At 42.1% G+C, this 13181-nt stretch overlaps 1 protein-coding gene across 6 annotated transcripts in view; it reads right to left on the reverse strand.

Annotated features, from left to right (window-relative positions):
• Nucleotides 1-13181, reverse strand: part of Phldb2 (pleckstrin homology like domain family B member 2) — a 212616-nt gene that overhangs the window by 72631 nt on the left and 126804 nt on the right. For all 6 annotated transcript variants that reach the window (XM_085832517.1, XM_085832521.1, XM_085832518.1 and 3 more), the window contains one exon: nt 3468-4804. In XM_085832517.1, coding sequence (XP_085688643.1) covers nt 3468-4804 — 1337 coding nt within the window. The remainder of the gene's footprint in view (nt 1-3467; nt 4805-13181) is intronic.

A 13181-nucleotide genomic window follows, 5' to 3' on the forward strand; every position in this document is an offset into this window, starting at 1 on the left:
TCTTTAATATCTACCCACCCTACAGTCATATAAGAGTTTGTTTGATCTCTGAAACCACAGTGTTCAAGTAGGCTCACTCTGGGAGTTAACTGCCCCTCAATGCCCATAGAGCTCATTGCATCAGCTGGCAGGCCAGGTCATCTTTCCTTGGCTCCTTGAATAAATAAAAAATGCCAGTAAGTTATCGCCTTCCCTGTCAGTACAGTGTTTCTTTCCCTGGTTCTGGATTATTGCTTTTGTTTCTGATAAATTTGATAGGGGACCAGCTAGGTTTGTGCCTAGCTACTAGCTGTCCCCATCAGTGGTGGCAGTGTCCATGCTGCTGGTTTTTATTCTGGCCATTGATTTATTGTTGCTACAACTGGAATGCAGCCTTAGACAAAACTGAGAGATGGCAGAGTATGTCTTTGCAGTTGTTATTTGTAAATTTGCTCGTATCCAATGAGGAAATATATTTTTGTGTCAAATAAAAGAACACTGATCCTTAAAGGAGATGCATTGTGTTTTGAAGTCTTGAGGACTATAGTTGAAGAAATAGAATTCTTGCTAAGTCCTCAAAGAAAAAATAACCTCACTGTGTACAAGGGAAACATTTTTCTGTCTCTCAAGGACAACAGTATATTAGAGTCCAGGGGCCTGCTCTTCAGACTGGTTTATAGAGATTAAAGGACATTTAAATAAATTCAACATTTCTCATATTCTAAGGAAACAAAATCAACTTCTGAGACTTTAGTCTTCAGTCTTAAGCAAACATCTAATATTTGTTTATGATATGAGTTGTTGAATACAAATGAGTGTATAGGAAGTCAGAGAATCCTCTTCAGTGGTCTTCTGTCTCATTGACTTGAAATGACATCTCTCATTGAATTGGATGCTTTTCGATTCAACGGGGTGGTTAGGGAGTTCTCAAACACCTGTCCCTGTCTCCCAATGCTGGGGGTTACTGCATACAAAGATTATGTCTAGCCTTTTACACGGGTGTGGAGATTTGAACTTACTTTCTCATGCTTACAGAACAGGCTCGCTTACTCACTAAGCCATTTCTCCAGCTCAAAGTTGAAACACTTTTATGACCTACTCATAAAGTGGGGTTTTTCAATATAAAAGATGATAAACACACTATTGGTATAAAACTCAAATTCAGCTGCCTGCATTGCAATGAGACCAATTCTGAAGCATTTCAGTTCATGTTTATCAAGGGCAATAAAAAGTGTGTTCTATGTAAATGTCTTCGGAGCAGAGATTTAATACCACATAAAAGCAATTTTCAAGCTTAATGCTAATGGGGATATATCTTTTATATTTAAAAAAGACAAAATTTTACCATTTTTGAATGACCTAATTTTTCCCCCTTTAATATACAATGACATCCCAATGGCCATGTATTTAAAGCTACTGGGACTGGTGGACATTCAGAACTAAAACCTAGTGTGAGAAGGTCTAGTTGTTGGTTGTGTATCCTTAAAGAGGATTGTGGGGCCCTGGTATCTTCTTCTTTCCATCATGTCGTGGCCAGGAGGTGGACAGTTTTGCTCTACCATGTGTTCCCTGCCAGGATGCATTGCTCAGAAACATTGGGGCATCTGAATACAAAACTGCAAGCCAAGAAGACCTTGCCTCTTCATAAACTGTCTACATTGGACAGTTAGTAAAAGTAATAGAAAGATCATTCAACGTGATCACTTGTGATAGGATAAGCCTAATTTTATACAATATGAGCCATTATTAAGGATAAGGGATTTCAAGTATATTCCTAACAACATCATCAAGGCTTCCCAAGAAGTTGACCTTGCTCATGGTTCATAGCATCTCAGCCTTGCAAGCAACAAGGAAAGACACTACTGGGACTGTCAGGAGTCTTAGATTTGGAGAATTTGGAGGACAGAGAAATCCACCAACACTTCCATATGGTAAAGATGAAACTCAAAGCATATGAGGTTCCTGACAGGTTTTCCATTCTCGTGATTGATACAAGACCCATTGTGTAGACTAAAGGAAGATCGCTAGGATGAGAGAACCCACAGGAAAGGCTCTTCTAGATTTTCTAATAAATTATCAAAGTTAATTATCTGACTTCATTAGTAATAGTTGTTTAGCACAATGTAGGACTGTTTACTGCCCAGATATAAAATGTCTGTTTGCTAACTGAATTACCTCCTGAATTATGTCAATGGATCAAGCCTAGACACAATGTTTTTTTTTTATAAAAATGAATAATGATAATTTATAACAACAAAGGGAATATAATGCTGGACTGCTAACTGATATGCACAGTGAATATTTAATTACCTAAGGTAATATTTAATACATACATGTTTTTATCCAGTACTTTTAGTTAGGAATGGGATAAACTAACCAAAACGTTGAATGATATGTTCTTCTTCTGAACTGTCAAACAGGTGTTGCATAGTATAGATGGTTTCTATCCATATAATATAAATTTTATTGTACTATAGGCACTCATCAATTTTTCCACGATTGAGAAATCTTATTCCAACATACTTTTTTTTAAAAGCAATTAAAATACCTCTGATAATCTTTACACTTTTAGAAAGCAGCTTTGCCACCCTATAGCTTTTCTCATTAAGGAGACCATTAATCACCAGCGGAGCAAAACCAACCTCTGACATGTACTCATTCTGAAATAAAAACCCACTAAAAAGGGAGTGGAAAATTGCCTTTGAATGTTTTCCTTCATCAACAGGGCTGTTGAGGAATTTATTCTTCCATCATTGTTCTTTTATGTCCAATTAGTTCTTTACATTAAGCAGAAACGGGTTTTAGACTGGAAAAAAATAGAATGAACTCAAGGTATTTTGTTTTTGGAGTTTGATGGTGCTGTGTGAAGTCAGAGGCACAGCTGATGGGAGTTTGGCATTATGTGAACTGTGTGGGGAAAACTGAGTACCACGGAGATTGAGGCAACGCTTGGCTTTCCAGATGACTTGCTGTACTGACAAATTCTTGCCTTATTATCTCACCGACTGCCTGTCTTAAGTATATACCATCGAACTAATGATGTAAATAACACCACCATCCCCTCCTGTTCTTAAAAGAAAGCCCATAAAATAGAAGAAATTCAGCAAAATGCACTAGACATTAGCTTTTCCCAGGATTTCTAGTGGTTGTACAAGCCCTTGGGTGCAATCCGCAGCACATGAAAGAAAGGGGGGAAAAATAATGGTAAGGTAGCGAAGAGAAGAGAAAAAGGACTCTAGAACTCTGCAGAACAACTAAATAAACACAAGGCTCTGGGACTAGTGAGCTCTGGAAGTTTCAAAATGCCCAAACATGTCTGAAAAAATAGATAAGAAAGAGTTATATAAGACAGAGAGCAAGAAGTCGGAGGGACTGCGGCTGGTCCAGTGGGAATTCCATCTCTCCACGTGGAATGGACTCCACGGTGTCTGTCGCCAGCCCTGTGAATGCAAGTCAGGGGAACGGTGAAGTCAAAAGAGTCAGATTACCAGTCGCTCCATCTCCTGCTCCCTGAGTCTCTCCTCCCTCTGTCTTCGGTGATAATCCATCAGGTCGTCACGTCCCGAGATGGAGCTAATGCTACTTTTCCGTTCTCGAAGGACCGGCTGCGGAGTTTCTGACGACTGTCTTAGGCTTTCCAGATCAGAGTCATCAAGCTCCATTGATCCACAAGAGAAGTTTCTCCTGGCCACAAGCACTCGGTCTGGCTCTCCAGAAATGAAGGAATGACTTGGGCTGGTCCCTGAGTATGAAGCCCTATCAAAGTCATCAGAGGAGGTGGAGGCCAGGAGCATCTTCCGAGCCACTCGAGGGCTGGCAGGAACACTGAGGGCGGAGCTTACATAAGGATTTCCCTCTGACAGACAGGTTTTATAGGGTGAAGCCCCTGAGCTTAGAGAAGAAAAGTTAAGGTAATTGTCACTATCCACTAGGCTATGAGGTAGATCCTTTTCTGCTAACTGACCTCGTCTGGAATTGCCCAGGGAATTTCTTGGAGGCAGGCTGAGAGGCGACATCTGGTTGTCTGTGGCTTTATACAACCTGGGAAGCGATCGGCTGTAGGCACCCATATTACTCAGACTGCTCCCTGAGTATTTCCTTGTTCTCACACTGACATTTTCAGAGGCCGGCTCCTTGTGCCTGCTTAACCTGGGCTGAAGTGTCGAGTGGTCCTGAAGGTTCATCTTCCTGACTTGCTTTGGACTTGAAGGCATGCTCGCTGCCCCAGACCTGCTGATGGGTGACGAGCCAGTGCCGCTCAAGGAATTTCCATTCCACATGGTCAGGAGCGAGCCAGAGGTTTTTCTTCCTTCCAGCCCCCCTAGAAAGTAGACACTGTCATGTGATTTATTCCTAGAGCTGTATCTGGAATAGGGAGGCTTCTCTGAGAGCCTGGTGGACCTCTCACTGTCTCGACCAGTATAATGATCCAAATCTGCTTTCCCAAGAGGATAGCCGCCAAGAGAGGCTGCAGAACTGAGGAAAGAAATAGGAGGTTTCATGGAAATAGTTTTATCAATTCCATCGCAGAACTGTTTGCTTCCCTGGATTTTGGCCAAGGAGGGACTGCTCCTGACACTGGTGCCCATTGGAGAAGGGCTTCTCTTGGTAGACACCGGTTGGGAGAGGGTTAAATAAGAGCCAGAATAGTCCCCGTTGGCTTTAAACTTCAGACTTGATGAGTATTTCCTCGGGCTTAGGCTCTCCATCATGTTTTGGGGCTCGTTCTCCAGGGAACGTACCACAACTCCTTCCTCTAAGCTGCCATTTTGGAATTCCAGCTGCTTTTGCATGTGGCTATCTTCTGCCATAATATGGCTGGACCCTGTAAAGGGGAAAAGGAGAAAGTTTTAGTTTAAACACACGTGAAAGCGTACCAAAAGGTGAAAAATAAGGACTTCTGTTCAGGGATATATTTTACAAATCCCTAGTAAAATAATGGCTCAGGATTAGGCTGGTATGTAAGAGAAGAATTTCTAGTCTAGTGTTTCAGTCTCTGGAGAACGACTGTCTTCCTGAATATCTTCTATGTGCCTAAAAGAACCACCAAATGGTTTTTCCTTTAGATGTTTCTGCTAGACTCATCATCAGCTCAGAAACAGTCTTGAAGAAACAATACTCATGTCATGACCGAGGAAGAAAGTTTATGTTATACACTGATCCAGAATGCGAGGGCGTGGTTCTTTTGTAGGGAGGGGATAGAAGTTCACTTCTTAAGTGGACAGCAAAAAGCTCATTAGAAAAAGGTAAGAGATAAGAGACACTGGATCAAAGGGTGTTCCCAAGATTGCTGTCCCATGGTCAAGATGGCACATTTAAAAGCCCTAAATTATTCTATTCTTCAAATTCCTTGGCATCCAAAATGTGTTGTGCTTGTCCTTGGTAGTGAGCTCTCTTCTCAAACAAAACCACCATGTGCCTTCTGGTCTACCTACCAAAGTCTAACCCATCACTCGAGGGATAAAGTAGGACTCTATCTTCCATAAGTATTTTTTTTTCAAAAATAAATATATATTTTTGGGTTTTAGGTCTGAGAGTCAAACATTGACTTAAAATTTTAATCTATGAAATTTTCCTTGAATTAAAACTAGCCCTGAAAGTGAAAAGGCTTATATTGAAAGAAACTATCTTTATATTATTAACAAAGGAAATACATAATTTGACTTCAGTAAGTACATGCAGGGCTAAGACTTTCCTCCAGCCCTGGGGGACTTCAGACACTAATGATTGGTGGAAAAGATTATGTCTAGAATTTTTTCTTATATTCATCTCCTTGACTTCCATCGCTCTATAGGAAAACAAACAAACAAACAAAAAACCTTAAAACATTTTTCAATTACACACATCCTCATACCATAGAGGGAAGACTTCATTCTCTTTGCTTAGCATCATGTTTCTCCAGGGAAATTCAGTCTTCTCAGCATGGAAATGTTTCTCCCCTACAGGCAGGAGTCAAGGAAATGTCCCTGCTTTACATCCAGGTGGTGCTAGGAGTTGCTCAAGAGAGCTACAGTCTCTCCCCACCCCCATGAAATGCTGCCTTGGATTCATTGTCTTTCAAAGCTCTACTTGAATGTCTGTTAAAATGATATATTTCAAAACAATAGCTTAGAAATCCACACAAATCATCAGAGCTAAGCCCAATACTTGGATTTCAGTGAGTTGTGGCCCTGCAGTTCATGGCCCGTGGTCAGTGCTCCTCTACCCCAAGACAATGCCCTCATCAGTTATTTCCAGTTCCAAAGTTGAAAGCCACATCAGTCTCACTTGCAACATTTGTAAGAGTGAAGGTAAGACAACCCTCACTTAGCCTTAGTCTTTTTCTGAACTCATTTTGTCCCTGGTGGGTTTGCCATTTTGAAATTTTAATAAGTCTTGGCCAGTTCTCCCAACATAAATATTTCAGGACTGAGAAAATAAAAGAAATGGGTCCTAAAGAGTTTCAGGGTTATTTATAATATAGAAAAAATAACCTTAAATGCCCAATGATATGTGGAAAAGCTATGGTTCATCACAGGAGTGAACAGTGTGAAACCATTTAATACCACTTTTAAAATATATTTTATAGTATAATATATTCTCACATAATATACATTAAAAACATTCAATGAATATAGTTACTTTCATATACATATGCATATATATATATATATGTATACACACACACACACACACACACACACACACACACACACTGAGCAGATAATGTGCACAGCCAGTAGTTTTCTTACAGGCACTTAGATCAGGATTTGGAGAGTCATCATGACCTCCTCTGTTGTGTCTCTTTCACTGCTTCTATCAACAAGCCCAGTCATCACCATCCTTCATCCATATTTTAAATCTGATGCTTCTTGCTATTTCACTGATGCTCCCCATAGAACCCAGCATCATTTGTCCCCTTGTGTTTACCTTTCTCCCACAGCAGTAACAATGGGATGAAAAAAATTCACATTAAAAGTTACTGTAGACCAGGCTGGCCTTGAACTCAGAAATCTGCCTGCCTCTGCCTCCCGAGTGCTGGGATTAAAGGTGTGCGCCACCACACCCGGCTCAAAATTATATACATGTGGTTGCTGGGATTTGAACTCAGAATCTTCAGAAGAGCAGTCAGTGCTCCTAACCACTGAGCCATCTCTCCAGCCCTTACACCTTTTTTTTTTTTTTTTTTTAACTTGGTCAGTTTCTCATTTGTTTGAACACTTGGTTGCCAGGGGTGGCCCTGCTTAGAATGGTTGTAGACACTTTCGGTGATAGAGGAAGTCGGTCACTAAGGGAAGGGTTTTGAGATGTCTCTCTCAGCCTCACTTCTGGTTCACTGCCTGCTAACTGCAGTTAAATGAGACCAGCAGTTTCTCACTCGTACCAGCATGCTTTTCTTGCAACGATGGACTGTATACCCTCAAACTGCAAGCCAAACACAACTGTCCTTTAAGTGGATTCTTGTCCGGTATATCGTCACAGCAATGAAAAGTAACTAATCCACAACTTTCACAGATTTATCATCAGATACATGTATGCAATCCACTCATTTTCCTTGAAGATGTGTCTGCCGCCTAGCTGAATACATGTGTCTCTTTATCTGAACTTGGTATCCCTTTAGTCCTGCATACCAACTCAACACTAAAGGAAATCAGCTAGCTGGGTGGTCTTTCTAACTCAACAAGAGAGCATCAGTAGCTGTAGAAACGTCTCTTCTTTCTGATTTCCGGGGCACTCTACAGCTGAGGTGTGACCCTATGAAAGGAAACCTAGGACTAGGAAGTGAGTTGGAACTGCAGGACGGTAATTGGTAATGCACCTGGAACTGGGGAGTAGGGTGTGGGCAAGGGCAGCAGAGGCAGAGGTAGAGACCCAAGTGGGAATGTATGACTCATTCCTCACATCCAGTTGAGGATGTGACTGCAGGCAGAATGCATTGGAGACTACCACTGAGTTTACAGAAAGAAAAGGAGGAGTTGGGCTAAAAGAGAAAGGCTGCTAGGATGCTGGGCAAGGCAGCATAAGTAAGAGAACAGAAAGAAGTAGGAAACAGAAGAAAGGAGCTGAAGCAACCCCTGGGTTTACTGCCATCTTTTATATTTGCTACTGCCGTGCTTATTTTGGGTTTCCTGAACATTTTATGTGAACAAAGAAGAGGTCCTAGGGAAACTACGTAATCCTTGCATTGTGTTATTGGGAAAAGCAAAACAGAGCTGGAGGACGGAATGAATGAATTCATGCACTCTTCTATACATAGCCTCAGAAGGTCTGGGCGCAGCAGGGAGTGCATCTGGTGCCCATCTGAGAGAAAGGACAACTTGGGGAAGTTTAAACAGGAAAGAAGTTAATGTGTGTTGAAACGTTTGCATTTACTTTCCAATCCATAAATTTAATCCTTCCTGGGCTCTTGTTATTTTACCACCTAAAACACGCATTCATCTTACTGTCAATCAGAAAACTCCAGGCAGTCAGGATGGAGTCCCTTGAAAGATGTTACAGAAAAACCACAGCCCCTTTTCCCCGGAGGAGAAAAATGACTTCAACAAGCAGTTTAAAGGAACGTTGTTAAACATTTCTTCAGAGAGCTGCTTCTCTGTGGTGTGTTTTAAATGATTTTTAAAACAATTCTTCAGTTCTACTCTACTCCCACCAGATGACAACGGAGCTCATCTAGTTTAAAACCTAACCGTCCAAAAGGACTCTGACATCAACTGAGCCATGTGCACCATCGTTGCCAGCAAATGAAGGTGCACAAAGAACTCGAGCTTTTTCAAACAAAGTGCTTGCTGCATTGCATTAGAGAACAGGTCTGAACATCTGGCGGAAAGGTGGAATCATCCCCCTGGCTTTAGCCAAGTAAGTGGCTTTGGAAGATTCCCACCAGACCCAGCAATGACCCATATTTTTACCTTGCTGTGTGTAGACACTTGTGGGGGTCACCTGATACCACAGGAATTAGTCACAGAAACACTGCACCTAAATAATATAGAAAAGCGGAAATTGTGCCCTGCTATTCATGAACAGAAGCAACTTTAGGAAAACCAACTTTTAAAAGTCTACAGATATATATCAAAGTGTCCATAATGTAGTGCCTTGAGCCTATACTGTGTCCTGCCAGAGCTCTGGAGCTGGGGTGGCTGGGGTGTGGGGGATACTGTTCCTGTGTGCTTTGTGGCAGACAGTGGTTGATGCCTGGTACTTAGGGCTCTCCAGCATGCTGGTGGTCCATGGGCAGGCTTAACTCTCTGCAGTGATGTTTACAATATGGCGCTGTTAGGATTACAGAGTACTGATGGCACGTAATTGAATTCAGGGCCAGTCAAGCAGGCCCTGAGAGGCAACACCATTCCTCACAGGAGTTCTGTGGGGGTATTTCTGTGGCAACCAGTGGCAGTTGATAGGGCCTGAGGGAGGTCCTTTGAGAGGATTGAAGAGAAAAGCTGAAAAAAAATTTATTTTCACCGCAAGGCCTATGCTTTATAAGGGAGAACAATACATACACAGAGTCCTCCCTGTCTTTCTACTGATGACATCAAAACCCTGGTCAGGAGAAGGCTAATTAGAAGCCTCAGGAGCAAACACTTGCTTCTCTCCCCTAGTCCCCTTTCAGAATGCAAAAGTACTCTAAGTCCCCTGTTCTCCTTTAAACCTTTGCTCTTCTCCATGTCCTTATAGCAAACAAGCCCTCCTACTTTACAAATAATTGTTCTTGACCCTCAACCCTTCTCAGACTCCCCTGTCTCTGCAAACAAGCCTTACCTCTCCACATGCCCCTCCAGCCCCCCCCCAAGCCATCTGCAACTGCTCCCTCCCCTCAGCAAACACTCCCAGGCCCTTTCTCCTGCTAGTGCTGCCTGCTGCATAGTTGAAGCCTGGCGCTGCCCACTGCCCCAGTCTCCATTGGACTAGGCTCTGCTTCTCTCTTGTTCTAGCTTCCTAACCTCTATTTCTTCAAACTCCTCCTCTCCAGTCATGATTTTTATATCCCAGGGCAGAGAATGAAAATGAAAATGTGTTAGTAGTTCTTATTTCTTCAACAAATGGACGCCAGTCCTTTCCCTTTGCACCACGTTCTTTGCGCAAGGATCTACCTGGTTGGATGAAATAATTATTAACCACTAGACTCACATAGGTAGATGGATAACCTCTGAAGAAGAGGCTTCTGTGTCTCACAAAGACTCACCAAGAGAAGCAGTTCCGGGTGTGTGGGGGTGGGGGTGGGGTTGGGGTTGGGGGTGGGGAAAAGTATTTGTAATGACTGCACAAAGGTCTTGTCTTACTCCAGAAGACAGTACCTATTACAACAGACAGCAGCAAACACACATTCATGTAAGAACTCATTCTCCACATCACCACAGCAGCCTAAGATAAAGAAGCCTTGTAACACACAGAGATGATGCCTCAGAAGCCAGACTTAAAGCGTTTTTGGAGCAGCCCACTGTTGTGGAGATAAACAGCAGGGCATAGAAGAAAGGTTGGGGCTACCGGGGATCAGAACCCTCAGGTGATGTTTCAGGGCCCCTACTCTAAGGTTTCTTTCTTGCTTTTTTCTTTTGCCTTTATTTCTTCTTAATATTTTCACTTTACCATTTTCTTTTTTTTTAATTTTTAATATTTTTATTACATATTTTCCTCAATTACATTTCCAATGCTATCCCAAAAGTCCCCCATAGTGCCCCCCACTTCCCTACCCACCCATTCCCATTCTTTTGGCCCTGGCATTCCCCTATATTGGGGCATATAAAGTTTGCAAGTCCAATGGGCCTCTCTTTCCAGTGATGGCCGACTAGGCCATCTTTCGATACATATGCAGCTAGAGACAAGAGCTCCGGGGTTCTGGTTAGTACATCATGTTGTTCCAACAATAGGGTTGCAGATCCCTTTAGCTCCTTGGGTACTTTCTCTAGCTTCTCCATTGGGAGCCCTGTGATACATCCACTAGCTGACTGTGAACATCCACTCCTGTGTTTGCTAGGCCCCGGCATCGTCTCACAAGAGACAGCTATATTTGGGTCCTTTCAGCAAAATCTTGCTAGTGTATGCAATGGTGTCAGCATTTAGAAGCTGATTATGGGATGGATCCCTGGATACGGCAGTCTCTAAATGGTCCATCCTTTCATCACAGCTACGAACTTTGTCTCTGTAACTCCTTCCCTGGGTGTTTTGTTCCCAATTCTAAGAAGGTGCACAGTGTCCACACTTTGGTCTTCATTCTTCTTGAGTTTCATGCGTTTAGCAAATTTTCTAAAGCCATCTAAAGGGAGGATGATTATTAAGGGGAGAAAGACAGATTACACTTGACTCTACAAGAAGTGGGAGGAGTGGAAAATAAAGGAGATGATATGGCGAATGCAGAGAGAAGACACCAGACACAAAGGAAAAGTACATCTCAGCTCCTTCCAGTCTGCCTCATAGGTGTCCAACTCCAGGCTGCCACTCCCTACAGTGGCCCACTTGTACTGATGCCTAAACTCTGCCATAAGACACTGTAGATGGTACCAAGAGGAGTCTAACAGTGATCACAGCCAAGAGCAAATGACCATACTTCCAGTGAGGCAGTTTCTCAGATCAGCTAGTTAGTCTCAGTTGTTTTATTTTATGAATTGGAGAGAATTCTTAAGAACTTAGAAGATACAGTCAAAAGGCTAAAGGGTCAATTACTGGATTTTTTTTTAAGTTTTTGTGTTAGTCCCTTCAATAAAATGCTTGTCTGCAAGAACTTTACAGCATTCTTTGGACTATCTAAGGAATTTGGCTGCTGTTTCCTGTGATAAGTCTTTGTCGTGGGGGAGGAGGAGAGAAAGCAGAGTCAGCGGGTCACTGAGGTTCTGTGCCACTGGCAAAGGCCCAAGTTTTACCTAAATAATCAAGGCGTAAGTTTCGTCAATTAGACTCACATGTGTGTTTAACCAGTGAGTAATCTTTAGCAATATGTGAAGAGATAAAATATGTTCGATGAGTAAAACGTATAATAAATTTAAAGTTCCAGATTATTCAAATTAGAAATCTGTCTTTCATGACAGAAATGACAAGGAGCAAAGGACTGTTCTTTTTGTTATTGTTGCCTGTTGTGTATGCAAGCAGGATGTGTTGGGGTGGAGCACAGTCTGCAGCCTGCATGTGGAGGTCAGAGGAAAACTTTCTAAAGGCTAGCAGTTTTACCTGCTAAGCAGTCTTGCCGAAACGAATGCTCTAGTAAAAACACTACAGACCATCTTCCGTGGCACATACCTATAATCCCAGCAAGGAAGGTCAAGGCAGAAGGGCCATAAGTTCAAGGTCAGCCCTGGTCTACAAAGTAAGATGTCTCAAAACCAAAACAGTAACAGCAACAAAACCTTAACACACACACACACACACACACACACACACACACAAACACACAAATGCATTCACTTAATTCTAGAACATGGGAAGGTACAGTGGGCAGAAAGGTCCAAAACAAAAACATGTGTTTGCTCTTAATGGGAAAAAAATCCAGGCATGAGAAGAAAGTAATCTAGGTAAAAGACTCAAGAGACATGCCAGTGAAAGACAACGGATGTGCATGGTTTGTATTCTATGTGCAAAGCCCCATCGGCTTCAAAAATGTCTGAACAACCAGATTTTGACTGCCTCATAGAAATCAGATATATTGCTCTTCTCAAAGCTGCAATGACATGTTGCTCAGAATCACACTGCAAATTATTTATGGATGGAAATCTAGGCATTTGGAGCATGCTTTGTAACGACCTAAACTCGGAAGGAAAATGGGGTCTCCAGATGAAGTCAGAGTAATGACTATAAACACTCGAGACCTGAGGTGCCTGGGTTACTATATCACACTTAGTGAGGGTTTAACGTTTGTGTAGGTTTGAATTTTCCACGTTAAAATGTTCTTCCAAAAAAAAGATAAATGTACTCTGGAGCCAGAGTAAATAAGAATAAGATCTCTATATATTGACATAAATTATAGTGGCTCAGTATACAAGAAACGGAGTGGGTCTCAACAACTTGAATGAATACCAGCTCATCATACTGAATCAACTTCTATACTCCTCCATTGTTGGTGGGATTGCAAGCTTGTACAACCACTCTGGAAATCAGTCTGGTGGTTCCTTAGAAAATTGGACATAGAACTACCGGAGGATCTAGCAATACCTCTCCTGGGCATATATCCAGAAGATGTTCCAACCGGTAAGAAGGACACATGCTCCACTATGTTCATAGCAGCCTTATTTATA

Source organism: Mus caroli, unplaced genomic scaffold (assembly GCF_978045245.1).
Source record: "Mus caroli unplaced genomic scaffold, Mus_caroli_1 scaffold_17, whole genome shotgun sequence".
Lineage (NCBI taxonomy): Eukaryota > Metazoa > Chordata > Mammalia > Rodentia > Muridae > Mus > Mus caroli.